We start from the raw sequence: 13,610 nt of genomic DNA on the forward strand, positions 1-13,610 counted from the left end.
TTTGATGACGCCAATCCAAGGGACTCAAAGCATGATTTTGGATTGAACATTGAACTTGATTTGATTTGAGAACATTCTTAGAATTTGTAAGAATGCCTTGAAGCTTTTGAACTTGATTTCTTTGGATACTTGAAGATCACTTCAAAGATTCGCAGAAATACTTGAAGATTTGAAGAAATGCTTGAAGATTTTGAAGATACTTTGACTATTGCCTTGAAGATCTTGAAGATACTTGAATACTTGAAGATTTTGAGGATTACTTGAAGATACTTGAATACTCAAACAATTGAAGATTTGAAGGAGACTTGAATGCTAGATAGAATTCTTCAAGATACTTGAATACTTGGAAGAATACTTGAAGATACTTGAATACTTGAATGCTAGTATTAGAGTTAATATGTTGTGTTTACAATGGTTAGGGCCTTAGAAACCAATTCATCTGTGGTATACGATTAGATTTGAACCATAGAAATGATATATCAATACGTGTAAAGGACGCGAATATGAACACAACCTACAAAATAAGTGGGAAAAATCATTGATGAAACGAGGGCAAAGGAGATCGAGTAAGAAGTCCAAGAAGAAATATGCTATTTAGGATCCAAAATACATATCCAAGCACATACGAAAATTTCGATTAATCTCCAAAATCCAAACATAGTTCAAAACAAAGTGGACCAAAAAACAACTTTCAAAACTTGAACTACAATATGATCCAACAAATAGCCAATTGCTCAATACTTCCTCGGATTGCTCATCGCCAACTGCGACTCGGGCTGTAAAGAAACAAGAAATAACAATCATGGTCACGGCTTAATCAAATGAAGTACAGTATAAATCAATTAATAGAGCTGGATATTTAAAACTTCAAAACGTATCAATTTGTTACCTCCTTTTTCACAGGCTCTTCCTTTTCTGATAAAATCAACTCAATATGGCAAGGTGACGACATGTAGGCTGAGAATAAGGTCGCATTAGTTCATCCACAAAGTTACAGTTATGAAAAGAAAAGACTATAATGACATGCAAACATACGGTTAATCCTTCCATGGGCACGGTATGTGCGACACCTTTGCTTCTGGGCCTGGTTAACCTGAATGTGAGAAATGAATAGTGCATCCACGTCCAAACCTTTCACCTGTCAAAAAACCAATAATTAGACATGGAAAAGAAAAGGAAGACATCAGGTATAATAACGAAAGAAACAGGATACGTACCTCAGCATTAGTTTCGGCATTCTTGAGCAAATCCAAGATGAACTTGGCAGATTTCACTGGCCAGCGACCTTATCCGTTAGAGTGTCTGTTCTTGGCGTGAGCAGTTCGCCCAACACCACCACAGAAACGAGTGAAAGGTATGGCCTGTTTGTGGGCAAGCACATCCTCCAAGTACCTCTTGGCCTTGCCCAAAGGCAACTTCCTGATGGCGTGCGCTGTCTCCCTAGTGTTCTGATAAAATAAAATTTTCATACTTAGCTAATTCATCATAATCTCCGGATAACATCACGAAATATAGCATTCAATTTAAAATCAGAACAGAATCATTTATTAGACAATTAGGCAAGCAGAAGAGAATCCATAAAAGTTGTACACAAATATGAAACATAACTGACAGCAATACATAACTCAACATAAATTGACTTCAAACATCACAAATGTAGCATTGTTTACTGAACCATCAAATCATAGGAAAAACTCAAGTGGTTCACCCAATAACATTGCACGACTTCTATCCCTGAAGTTTACGAGAGACCTATCCACAAATGGCAACAGATCCCTGCTTTTTTACATCAGGTTGAACATATGCCAGCTCAAAAAAGCTCATGGTAGACACTACTATATGTACTACATCAAACGAATAAGGTGACAGACACAGAAAATGAAAGCATTATGGATGTAGCATTGTTTACTGAACCATCATTCATCTGAAAACGCAAAGTGGTTCACCCAATAACATTGCACAACTATTATCCCTGACGTTTACAAGAGACCAATTCACAAATGGCAATAGATCCCTGCTTTTATCATCAGGTTGAACGTCTAAACTGCAGAATAAATTACATTACATAGAAATAATTAATGAACCTAAAACTAGACTAAAATGGGCGTAACTGATGAACATTAAGATTGAATTAGCTAAATTAAACTGAACACAAGGCATTGAGTGAAGCCAGTCCCTTTGGGTGTAGCCACTCATTACGAGCAGAGATCCATTCTTTAATACGAAAGCATGCTGATCATTTTTATTAAGCTTCTTTGCTCTCTTACTGGGGGGTTCCCCCTCACATCTTTCAGCTGACTTAGCTGTGAGAAAATTAAACGCAGTGTCAACTTTAAAAAAAACAAATACAACCACCAAAACCTTGTTAGTTGTAAAGTTAGCTAAATAATTTACAATTCCTACACCAGCATGAGGTTATTGGCTTTTAAATAAAATAAAAGCAATCAAACTTATTCCCCTTCTTCCAAAAATCACCCCTCTTTTATTGATAGCACTTGAAGTAAAGCTAATCAAGTCTGCTTTCTGATTTTTGCTCATACACTTAACATTTAAAAGTGTAGACGAACAACATTCCTAAGGAAAATTAGATGCCCCTTTTAGAACACATCGATTAATTTATTGTGTAAAATAAAAAGGAAGAACAACCAATTAAAAAAAAGTGTTTAGCTTAGTTAATCATTAAAACAAGCTCAGTGGAATAAATAAAATAGACGAATTTACCTTGAAATGAACTCTGAGATCAGATCCCCTAGCCTTACAAGCTGCAACAAATATACAACCAAAACAAAATCAGCAAACAACACAGATAAAACGCCGAACGGAATAAATCATCACAAAACAACATAAACCTACATTTAGTGATGTTATCGGGCTCTCTCGAGTATTTCACCTGTAGAATTTACAGCATAAATTAAATTAAAAGATCAAAATTCGCAAATGTGTTTGGATAAATTTATGTGACTGAGAGAAGATGAAAGATACCATTGTTGCAGCTGTTCTTCTTCGGCGGTACTGCAGAAACTGCGGAAGTCGATTGATTTTCTTCGAATGAGAAAGAGAAGAGATGGTGCAGAAGATTTTATAGTAAAACCCTAATACTCAATGGCTTCATGGGCTGGGCTTCAACTTTTTGGGTCTAAATTGCGAGGTAGAAGGGTCGGCCCATAAATGAACATAGTAGATTATTTATGTTTTTGGTCTCAATAAGATAATAATGAGTTTATTTTTCAAATTTAAATTTAAATTATACTTCATTTATTTATTAAATTTTAGAGGAAATTAAAATTTCATTCCAAAATGTATTTATTTATTTATTTTTAGGGGAAATTTTCATTCCCTCGGATTTGAATTTAGTTGACTATTCAAGGAAATTATTTCATATTTTCATACTCAATTTCCTTTAGATTTTGTCACATTGACTGTGACATAAATACATTGGTGATTTACTTCGTCAAAATAAGCTCGATCTACTGGAAAACTAAAATAAAAAAGATACTTGACATCGTTAAATGAAGATTATGGGTTCTTTATAATAAGATATTAATGTTTAAAAAATTAACCATTGCTTATAATATTAATGGTAACGATCAGTATTATACTTTTCATCTATCGTTGTAGTCAACACTTAAAACTTCAAATTCTTTTGATAATTGTTTCCGTTGCTTACTAAAAAGAGTAGTAGTTTATAATGCCCAAAAATTTTCACTACATCAAAAGAAAGAATTACAACCATGATGTTTCTTCAATCAATCAATTATGATCACTGGAAAAATAGTTTCAAATTTCAATCAGTATGTAAATCCATATTAAAGAGACTAGCCAAGTAAATTATACGCAAAGTGGTTCACCCAATAACATTGCACGACTTCTATTCCTGAAGTTTACGAGAGACCTATTCACAAATGGCAACAGATCCCTGCTTTTTTACAACAGGTTGAACATATGTCAGCACATAAAAGCTCACGGTCGACACTACTATATTTATTACATCAAACGAATAAGGTGACAGACACAGAAAATGAAAGCACTATAGATGTAGCATTGTTTACTGAACCATCATTCATCTGAAAATATAAAGTGGTTCACCCAATAACATTGCACAACTATTATCCCTGACGTTTACGAGAGATCAATTCACAAATGGCAACAGATCCTTGCTTTTATCATCAGGTTGAACGTCTAAACTACACAATACATTACATTACATAGAAATAATTTATGACCCTAAAACTAGACTAAAATGGGCGTCACTAATGAACATTAAGATATAATTAGTTAAATTAAACTGAACAAAAGTCTAAAAACATGGATTAATTTATAGTGTAAAATAAAAAATAACGACCAATCAAAAAAAGTGTTTAGCTTGTTAATCATTAAAACAAGCTCAGTAAAATAAAATAAAATTCATGAATTTACCTTGAAATGAACTCTGAGATCAGATCCCCTAGCCTTACAAGCTGCAACAAACATTCAAACAAAACCAAATCAGCAAACAAGACAAATAAAACGACGAACAGAATAAATCATCACAAAACAATATAAACCTACATTTAGTGATGTTATCGGGCTCTCTCGAGTATTTCACCTGTAGAATTTGCAGCATAAATTAAATTAAAAGTTCAAAATTCGCAAATGTGTTTGGATAAATTTATGAGGCTGAGAGAAGATGAAAGATACCATTGTTGCTGCTGTTCTTCTTCGGCAGTACTGAAAAAACTAATGGAAGTCGATTGCCCTTCTTCGAAAGAGAAAGAGAAGGGTTGGTGCAGAAGATTTTATAGTAAAACCCCCATACTCAATGGCTTCATGGGCTGGGCTTCTCCTTTATGGGTCTCAATTTTTTATAATTGTGAGGTAGAGTCGTCGGCCCATAAATGAACATAGTAGATTATTTATGTTTTGGTCTCAATAATATGATAATGGGTTTATTTTTCAATCTAAACATACTAAATTTGGTGCGTTTACTTTGATGGATAAATTTATCCATGAAAAATAATAGACAATAAAAATTTATGCATTTAAATGTCTATTTTCTTTTTCTACATTTTACACAAAAGTGAAGTTCATCATTTTTTCTTCCTTATTTTCACTTCAAAGATTGATAATATTATCCCTCCAGAATGTATTGTTTTTTTATTTATTTTTAGAGAAAAATTTCATTCCCTCGAATTGAACATAAAGGCATATATATGAACACAAGTATTATTCTGCATTATACATTTTGAGACGTATCAAATTTTTAGGTAACACATTTGAATTTAGTTGATTATTCAAGGAAATTATTTCATATTTTCATGCTCCAATTCCTTAAGATTTTGTCACATTGACTGTGACATAAATACATTGGTTATTTACTTCGTCGAAATAAGTTCGATCTACTGGAAAACTAAAATAAAAAAGATACTTGACTGTAAACACAAATTTTTGTATTTCAATTTGATAAAATACAAAATGCGTTACAAAGATAATTTGATAGATTTGAAGATAGATTTATGCGGGTTGCAATCTCTAGTTAATCCTCTGATTCTTCTCTTCCATTTGATTCTTGGGGTGCAAGCTCGAATGTTCTTGAAATACTTGATTTGATGACGTCAATCCAAGGGACTCAAAGCATGATTTTGGATTGAACATTGAACTTGACTTTGATTTGAGAACATTCTTAAAATTTGTAAGAATGTCTTGAAGCTTTTGAACTTGATTTCTTTGGATACTTGAAGATCACTTCAAAGATTCGCAGAAATACTTGAAGATTTGAAGAAATGCTTGAAGAATTTGAAGATACTTTGACTATTGCCTTGAAGATCTTGAATATACTTGAATACTTGAAGATTTTGAAGATTACTTGAAGATACTTGAATACTCAAACAATTGAAGATTTGAAGGATACTTGAATGATAGATAGAATTCTTCAAGATACTTGAATACTTGGAAGAATACTTGAAGATACTTGAATACTTGATTGCTAGTATTAGAGTTAATATGTTGTGTTTACAATGGTTAGGACCTTAGAAACCAATTCATCTGTGGTATACGATTAGATTTGAACCATAGAAATGATATATCAATACGTGTAAAGGACGCGAATATGAACACAACCTACAAAATAAGTGGGAAAAATCATTGATGAAACGAGGGCAAAGGAGATCGAGTAAGAAGTCCAAGAAGAAATATGCTATTTAGGATCCAAAATACATATCCAAGCACATAAGAAAATTTCGATTAATCTCCAAAATCCAAACATAGTTCAAAACAAAGTGGACCAAAAAATAACTTTCAAAACTTGAACTACAATATGATCCAACAAATAGCCAATTGCTCAAGACTTCCTCGGTTTGCTCGTCGCCAACTGCGACTCGGGCTGTAAAGAAACAAGAAACAACAATCATGGTCAGGGCTTAATCAAATGAAGTACAGTATAAATCAATTAATAGAGCTGGATATTTAAAACTTCAAAACGTATCAATTTGTTACCTCTTTTTTCACAGGCTCTTCCTTTTCTGACAAAATCAACTCAATATGGCAAGGTGACGACATGTAGGCTGAGAATAAGGTCGCATTAGTTCATCCACAAAGTTACAGTTATGAAAAGAAAAGACTATAATGATATGCAAACATACGGTTAATCCTTCCATGAGCACGGTATGTGCGGCGCCTTTGCTTCTGGGCCTGGTTAACCTGAATGTGAGAAATGAATAGTGCATCCACATCCAAACCTTTCACCTGTCAAAAAACTAATAATTAGACATGGAAAAGAAAAGGAAGACATCAGGTATAATAACTAAAGAAACAGGATACGTACCTCAGCATTACTTTCGGCATTCTTGAGCAAATCCAAGATGAACATGGCAGATTTCACTGGCCAGCGACCTTGTTCGTTAGAGTGTCTATTCTTGGCGTGAGCAGTTCGCCCAACACCACCACAGAAACGAGTGAAAGGTATGGCCTGTTTGTGGGCAAGCACATCCTCCAAGTACCTCTTGGCCTTGCCCAAAGGCAACTTCCTGATGGCGTGCGCTGTCTCCCTAGTGTTCTGATAAAATAAAATTTTCATACTTAGCTAATTCATCATAATCTCCGGATAACATCACGAAATATAGCATTCAATTTAAAATCAGAACAGAATCATTTATTAGACAATTAGGCAAGCAGAAGAGAATCCATAAAAGTTGTACACAAATATGAAACATAACTGACAGCAATACATAACTCAACATAAATTGACTTCAAACATCACAAATGTAGCATTGTTTACTGAACCATCAAATCATAGGAAAAACTCAAGTGGTTCACCCAATAACATTGCACGACTTCTATCCCTGAAGTTTACGAGAGACCTATCCACAAATGGCAACAGATCCCTACTTTTTTACATCAGGTTGAACATATGCCAGCTCGAAAAAGCTCACGGTAGACACTACTATATGTACTACATCAAACGAATAAGGTGACAGACACAGAAAATGAAAGCATTATGGATGTAGCATTGTTTACTGAACCATCATTCATCTGAAAACGCAAAGTGGTTCACCCAATAACATTGCACAACTATTATCCCTGACGTTTACAAGAGACCAATTCACAAATGGCAATAGATCCCTGCTTTTATCATCAGGTTGAACGTCTAAACTGCAGAATAAATTACATTACATAGAAATAATTAATGAACCTAAAACTAGACTAAAATGGGTGTAACTGATGAACATTAAGATTGAATTAGCTAAATTAAACTGAACACAAGGCATTGAGTGAAGCCAGTCCCTTTGGGTGTAGCCACTCATTACGAGCAGAGATCCATTCTTTAATACGAAAGCATGTTGGTCATATTTATTAAGCTTCTTTGCTCTCTTAATGGGGGGTTCCCCCTCACATCTTTCAGCTGACTTAGCTGTGAGAAAATTAAACGCAGTGTCAACTTTAAAAAAAACAAATACAGCCACCAAAACCTTGTTAGTTGTAAAGTTAGCTAAATAATTTACAATTCCTACACCAGCATGAGGTTATTGGCTTTTAAATAAAATAAAAGCAATCAAACTTATTCCCCTTCTTCCAAAAATCACCCCTCTTTTATTGATAGCACTTGAAGTAAAGCTAATCAAGTATGCTTTCTGATTTTTGCTCATACACTTAACATTTAAAAGTGTAGACAAACAACATTCCTAAGGAAAACTAGATGCCCCTTTTAGAACACATCGATTAATTTATTGTGTAAAATAAAAAGGAAGAACAACCAATTAAAAAAAAGTGTTTAGCTTAGTTAATCATTAAAACAAGCTCAGTGGAATAAATAAAATAGACGAATTTACCTTGAAATGAACTCTGAGATCAGATCCCCTAGCCTTACAAGCTGCAACAAATATACAACCAAAACAAAATCAGCAAACAACACAGATAAAACGCCGAACGGAATAAATCATCACAAAACAACATAAACCTACATTTAGTGATGTTATCGGGCTCTCTCGAGTATTTCACCTGTAGAATTTACAGCATAAATTAAATTAAAAGATCAAAATTCGCAAATGTGTTTGGATAAATTTATGTGACTGAGAGAAGATGAAAGATACCATTGTTGCAGCTGTTCTTCTTCGGCGGTACTGCAGAAACTGCGGAAGTCGATTGATTTTCTTCGAATGAGAAAGAGAAGAGATGGTGCAGAAGATTTTATAGTAAAACCCTAATACTCAATGGCTTCATGGGCTGGGCTTCAACTTTTTGGGTCTAAATTGCGAGGTAGAAGGGCCGGCCCATAAATGAACATAGTAGATTATTTATGTTTTTGGTCTCAATAAGATAATAATGAGTTTATTTTTCAAATTTAAATTTAAATTATACTTCATTTATTTATTAAATTTTAGAGGAAATTAAAATTTCATTCCAAAATGTATTTATTTATTTATTTTTAGGGGAAATTTTCATTCCCTCGGATTTGAATTTAGTTGACTATTCAAGGAAATTATTTCATATTTTCATACTCCATTTCCTTTAGATTTTGTCACATTGACTGTGACATAAATACATTGGTTATTTACTTCGTCAAAATAAACTCGATCTACTAGAAAACTAAAATAAAAAAGATACTTGACATCGTTAAATGAAGATTATGGGTTCTTTATAATAAGATATTAATGTTTAAAAAATTAACCATTGCTTATAATATTAATGGTAACGATCAGTATTATACTTTTCATCTATCGTTGTAGTCAACACTTAAAACTTCAAATTCTTTTGATAATTGTTTCCGTTGCTTACTAAAAAGAGTAGTAGTTTTATAATGCCCAAAAATTTTCACTACATCAAAAGAAAGAATTACAACCATGATGTTTCTTCAATCAATCAATTATGATCACTGGAAAAATAGTTTCAAATTTCAATCAGTATGTAAATCCATATTAAAGAGACTAGCCAAGTAAATTATACGCAAAGTGGTTCACCCAATAACATTGCACGACTTCTATTCCTGAAGTTTACGAGAGACCTATTCACAAATGGCAACAGATCCCTGCTTTTTTACAACAGGTTGAACATATGTCAGCACATAAAAGCTCACGGTCGACACTACTATATTTATTACATCAAACGAATAAGGTGACAGACACAGAAAATGAAAGCACTATAGATGTAGCATTGTTTACTGAACCATCATTCATCTGAAAATATAAAGTGGTTCACCCAATAACATTGCACAACTATTATCCCTGACGTTTACGAGAGATCAATTCACAAATGGCAACAGATCCTTGCTTTTATCATCAGGTTGAACGTCTAAACTACACAATACATTACATTACATAGAAATAATTTATGACCCTAAAACTAGACTAAAATGGGCGTCACTAATGAACATTAAGATATAATTAGTTAAATTAAACTGAACAAAAGTCTAAAAACATGGATTAATTTATAGTGTAAAATAAAAAATAACGACCAATCAAAAAAAGTGTTTAGCTTGTTAATCATTAAAACAAGCTCAGTAAAATAAAATAAAATTCATGAATTTACCTTGAAATGAACTCTGAGATCAGATCCCCTAGCCTTACAAGCTGCAACAAACATTCAAACAAAACCAAATCAGCAAACAAGACAAATAAAACGACGAACAGAATAAATCATCACAAAACAATATAAACCTACATTTAGTGATGTTATCGGGCTCTCTCGAGTATTTCACCTGTAGAATTTGCAGCATAAATTAAATTAAAAGTTCAAAATTCGCAAATGTGTTTGGATAAATTTATGAGGCTGAGAGAAGATGAAAGATACCATTGTTGCTGCTGTTCTTCTTCGGCAGTACTGAAAAAACTAATGGAAGTCGATTGCCCTTCTTCGAAAGAGAAAGAGAAGGGTTGGTGCAGAAGATTTTATAGTAAAACCCCCATACTCAATGGCTTCATGGGCTGGGCTTCTCCTTTATGGGTCTCAATTTTTTATAATTGTGAGGTAGAGTCGTCGGCCCATAAATGAACATAGTAGATTATTTATGTTTTGGTCTCAATAATATGATAATGGGTTTATTTTTCAATCTAAACATACTAAATTTGGTGCGTTTACTTTGATGGATAAATTTATCCATGAAAAATAATAGACAATAAAAATTTATGCATTTAAATGTCTATTTTCTTTTTCTACATTTTACACAAAAGTGAAGTTCATCATTTTTTCTTCCTTATTTTCACTTCAAAGATTGATAATATTATCCCTCCAGAATGTATTGTTTTTTTATTTATTTTTAGAGAAAAATTTCATTCCCTCGAATTGAACATAAAGGCATATATATGAACACAAGTATTATTCTGCATTATACATTTTGAGACGTATCAAATTTTTAGGTAACACATTTGAATTTAGTTGATTATTCAAGGAAATTATTTCATATTTTCATGCTCCAATTCCTTAAGATTTTGTCACATTGACTGTGACATAAATACATTGGTTATTTACTTCGTCGAAATAAGTTCGATCTACTGGAAAACTAAAATAAAAAAGATACTTGACTGTAAACACAAATTTTTGTATTTCAATTTGATAAAATACAAAATGCGTTACAAAGATAATTTGATAGATTTGAAGATAGATTTATGCGGGTTGCAATCTCTAGTTAATCCTCTGATTCTTCTCTTCCATTTGATTCTTGGGGTGCAAGCTCGAATGTTCTTGAAATACTTGATTTGATGACGTCAATCCAAGGGACTCAAAGCATGATTTTGGATTGAACATTGAACTTGATTTGATTTGAGAACATTCTTAAAATTTGTAAGAATGTCTTGAAGCTTTTGAACTTGATTTCTTTGGATACTTGAAGATCACTTCAAAGATTCGCAGAAATACTTGAAGATTTGAAGAAATGCTTGAAGAATTTGAAGATACTTTGACTATTGCCTTGAAGATCTTGAATATACTTGAATACTTGAAGATTTTGAAGATTACTTGAAGATACTTGAATACTCAAACAATTGAAGATTTGAAGGATACTTGAATGATAGATAGAATTCTTCAAGATACTTGAATACTTGGAAGAATACTTGAAGATACTTGAATACTTGATTGCTAGTATTAGAGTTAATATGTTGTGTTTACAATGGTTAGGACCTTAGAAACCAATTCATCTGTGGTATACGATTAGATTTGAACCATAGAAATGATATATCAATACGTGTAAAGGACGCGAATATGAACACAACCTACAAAATAAGTGGGAAAAATCATTGATGAAACGAGGGCAAAGGAGATCGAGTAAGAAGTCCAAGAAGAAATATGCTATTTAGGATCCAAAATACATATCCAAGCACATAAGAAAATTTCGATTAATCTCCAAAATCCAAACATAGTTCAAAACAAAGTGGACCAAAAAATAACTTTCAAAACTTGAACTACAATATGATCCAACAAATAGCCAATTGCTCAAGACTTCCTCGGTTTGCTCGTCGCCAACTGCGACTCGGGCTGTAAAGAAACAAGAAACAACAATCATGGTCAGGGCTTAATCAAATGAAGTACAGTATAAATCAATTAATAGAGCTGGATATTTAAAACTTCAAAACGTATCAATTTGTTACCTCTTTTTTCACAGGCTCTTCCTTTTCTGACAAAATCAACTCAATATGGCAAGGTGACGACATGTAGGCTGAGAATAAGGTCGCATTAGTTCATCCACAAAGTTACAGTTATGAAAAGAAAAAGACTATAATGATATGCAAACATACGGTTAATCCTTCCATGAGCACGGTATGTGCGGCGCCTTTGCTTCTGGGCCTGGTTAACCTGAATGTGAGAAATGAATAGTGCATCCACATCCAAACCTTTCACCTGTCAAAAAACTAATAATTAGACATGGAAAAGAAAAGGAAGACATCAGGTATAATAACTAAAGAAACAGGATACGTACCTCAGCATTACTTTCGGCATTCTTGAGCAAATCCAAGATGAACATGGCAGATTTCACTGGCCAGCGACCTTGTTCGTTAGAGTGTCTATTCTTGGCGTGAGCAGTTCGCCCAACACCACCACAGAAACGAGTGAAAGGTATGGCCTGTTTGTGGGCAAGCACATCCTCCAAGTACCTCTTGGCCTTGCCCAAAGGCAACTTCCTGATGGCGTGCGCTGTCTCCCTAGTGTTCTGATAAAATAAAATTTTCATACTTAGCTAATTCATCATAATCTCCGGATAACATCACGAAATATAGCATTCAATTTAAAATCAGAACAGAATCATTTATTAGACAATTAGGCAAGCAGAAGAGAATCCATAAAAGTTGTACACAAATATGAAACATAACTGACAGCAATACATAACTCAACATAAATTGACTTCAAACATCACAAATGTAGCATTGTTTACTGAACCATCAAATCATAGGAAAAACTCAAGTGGTTCACCCAATAACATTGCACGACTTCTATCCCTGAAGTTTACGAGAGACCTATCCACAAATGGCAACAGATCCCTGCTTTTTTACATCAGGTTGAACATATGCCAGCTCGAAAAAGCTCACGGTAGACACTACTATATGTACTACATCAAACGAATAAGGTGACAGACACAGAAAATGAAAGCATTATGGATGTAGCATTGTTTACTGAACCATCATTCATCTGAAAACGCAAAGTGGTTCACCCAATAACATTGCACAACTATTATCCCTGACGTTTACAAGAGACCAATTCACAAATGGCAATAGATCCCTGCTTTTATCATCAGGTTGAACGTCTAAACTGCAGAATAAATTACATTACATAGAAATTAATTAATGAACCCTAAAACTAGACTAAAATGGGTGTACTGATGAACATTAAGATTGAATTAGCTAAATTAAACTGAACACAAGGCATTGAGTGAAGCCAGTCCCTTTGGGTGTAGCCACTCATTACGAGCAGAGATCCATTCTTTAATACGAAAGCATGTTGGTCATATTTATTAAGCTTCTTTGCTCTCTTAATGGGGGGTTCCCCCTCACATCTTTCAGCTGACTTAGCTGTGAGAAAAATTAAAACGCAGTGTCAACTTTAAAAAAAACAAATACAGCCACCAAAACCTTGTTAGTTGTAAAGTAGCTAAATAAATTTTACAATTCCTACACCAGCATGAGGTTATTGGCTTTTAAATAAAATAAAAG

The 13,610-nt window shown here is 33.5% G+C and overlaps 2 protein-coding genes, 10 non-coding genes and 1 pseudogene across 12 annotated transcripts in view; all 13 read right to left on the reverse strand.

The window, feature by feature from the left end:
• Positions 1-734: 734 nt before the first annotated feature.
• On the reverse strand, positions 735-4,603 carry LOC130994137 (60S ribosomal protein L17-1-like; annotated as a pseudogene).
• On the reverse strand, positions 1,653-1,786 carry LOC130996381 (small nucleolar RNA snoR74). The gene has a single exon (XR_009092563.1). It is a non-coding gene; the product is annotated as a small nucleolar RNA snoR74 (small nucleolar RNA).
• On the reverse strand, positions 1,892-2,024 carry LOC130996406 (small nucleolar RNA snoR74). The gene has a single exon (XR_009092586.1). It is a non-coding gene; the product is annotated as a small nucleolar RNA snoR74 (small nucleolar RNA).
• Positions 3,790-3,926, reverse strand: LOC130996436 (small nucleolar RNA snoR74). Its single transcript, XR_009092612.1, has one exon. It is a non-coding gene; the product is annotated as a small nucleolar RNA snoR74 (small nucleolar RNA).
• Positions 4,032-4,164, reverse strand: LOC130996400 (small nucleolar RNA snoR74). The gene has a single exon (XR_009092581.1). It is a non-coding gene; the product is annotated as a small nucleolar RNA snoR74 (small nucleolar RNA).
• Positions 4,604-6,092: 1,489 nt separating the features above from the next.
• Positions 6,093-9,277, reverse strand: LOC130996135 (60S ribosomal protein L17-1-like). Its single transcript, XM_057921646.1, has 7 exons — positions 8,565-9,277; positions 8,436-8,472; positions 8,304-8,344; positions 6,800-7,030; positions 6,618-6,720; positions 6,472-6,539; positions 6,093-6,358 (listed from the first exon to the last, which is right to left on the reverse strand). Exons 1-7 carry the CDS (start codon positions 8,565-8,567, stop codon positions 6,317-6,319), a joined length of 525 nt encoding a protein of 174 aa, XP_057777629.1. The 5' UTR covers positions 8,568-9,277; the 3' UTR covers positions 6,093-6,316.
• On the reverse strand, positions 7,235-7,368 carry LOC130996390 (small nucleolar RNA snoR74). Its single transcript, XR_009092571.1, has one exon. It is a non-coding gene; the product is annotated as a small nucleolar RNA snoR74 (small nucleolar RNA).
• Positions 7,474-7,606, reverse strand: LOC130996407 (small nucleolar RNA snoR74). The gene has a single exon (XR_009092587.1). It is a non-coding gene; the product is annotated as a small nucleolar RNA snoR74 (small nucleolar RNA).
• Positions 9,278-9,372: 95 nt separating the features above from the next.
• Positions 9,373-9,509, reverse strand: LOC130996437 (small nucleolar RNA snoR74). Its single transcript, XR_009092613.1, has one exon. It is a non-coding gene; the product is annotated as a small nucleolar RNA snoR74 (small nucleolar RNA).
• A 105-nt stretch (positions 9,510-9,614) lies between these two features.
• On the reverse strand, positions 9,615-9,747 carry LOC130996401 (small nucleolar RNA snoR74). The gene has a single exon (XR_009092582.1). It is a non-coding gene; the product is annotated as a small nucleolar RNA snoR74 (small nucleolar RNA).
• Positions 9,748-11,689: 1,942 nt separating this feature from the next.
• The window catches only part of LOC130996136 (60S ribosomal protein L17-1-like), a 22,430-nt gene continuing 20,509 nt past the window's right edge, over positions 11,690-13,610 (reverse strand). The window contains exons 4-7 of the mRNA XM_057921648.1: positions 12,383-12,613; positions 12,201-12,303; positions 12,054-12,121; positions 11,690-11,940 (exon numbers count right to left, since the gene is read on the reverse strand). Of these exons, the coding sequence (XP_057777631.1) occupies positions 11,899-11,940; positions 12,054-12,121; positions 12,201-12,303; positions 12,383-12,613 (444 nt within the window). The 3' untranslated portion in view covers positions 11,690-11,898. The remainder of the gene's footprint in view (positions 11,941-12,053; positions 12,122-12,200; positions 12,304-12,382; positions 12,614-13,610) is intronic.
• LOC130996382 (small nucleolar RNA snoR74) lies at positions 12,818-12,951 on the reverse strand. The gene has a single exon (XR_009092564.1). It is a non-coding gene; the product is annotated as a small nucleolar RNA snoR74 (small nucleolar RNA).
• On the reverse strand, positions 13,057-13,189 carry LOC130996408 (small nucleolar RNA snoR74). The gene has a single exon (XR_009092588.1). It is a non-coding gene; the product is annotated as a small nucleolar RNA snoR74 (small nucleolar RNA).

The sequence above is a fragment of the Salvia miltiorrhiza genome, chromosome 7, assembly GCF_028751815.1.
Source record: "Salvia miltiorrhiza cultivar Shanhuang (shh) chromosome 7, IMPLAD_Smil_shh, whole genome shotgun sequence".
Classification (NCBI taxonomy): Eukaryota; Viridiplantae; Streptophyta; class Magnoliopsida; order Lamiales; family Lamiaceae; genus Salvia; species Salvia miltiorrhiza.

Bases quoted from the DNA above. Each gene is read 5' to 3' on its own strand.
- LOC130996135 (XM_057921646.1), bottom strand. The intron at 6,721-6,799 runs GTACGTATCCTG...GTTTTTTGACAG, and splicing joins ATGCCGAAAGTAATGCTGAG to GTGAAAGGTTTGGATGTGGA. The intron at 6,540-6,617 runs GTATGTTTGCAT...CCTTATTCTCAG, and splicing joins TGCTCATGGAAGGATTAACC to CCTACATGTCGTCACCTTGC.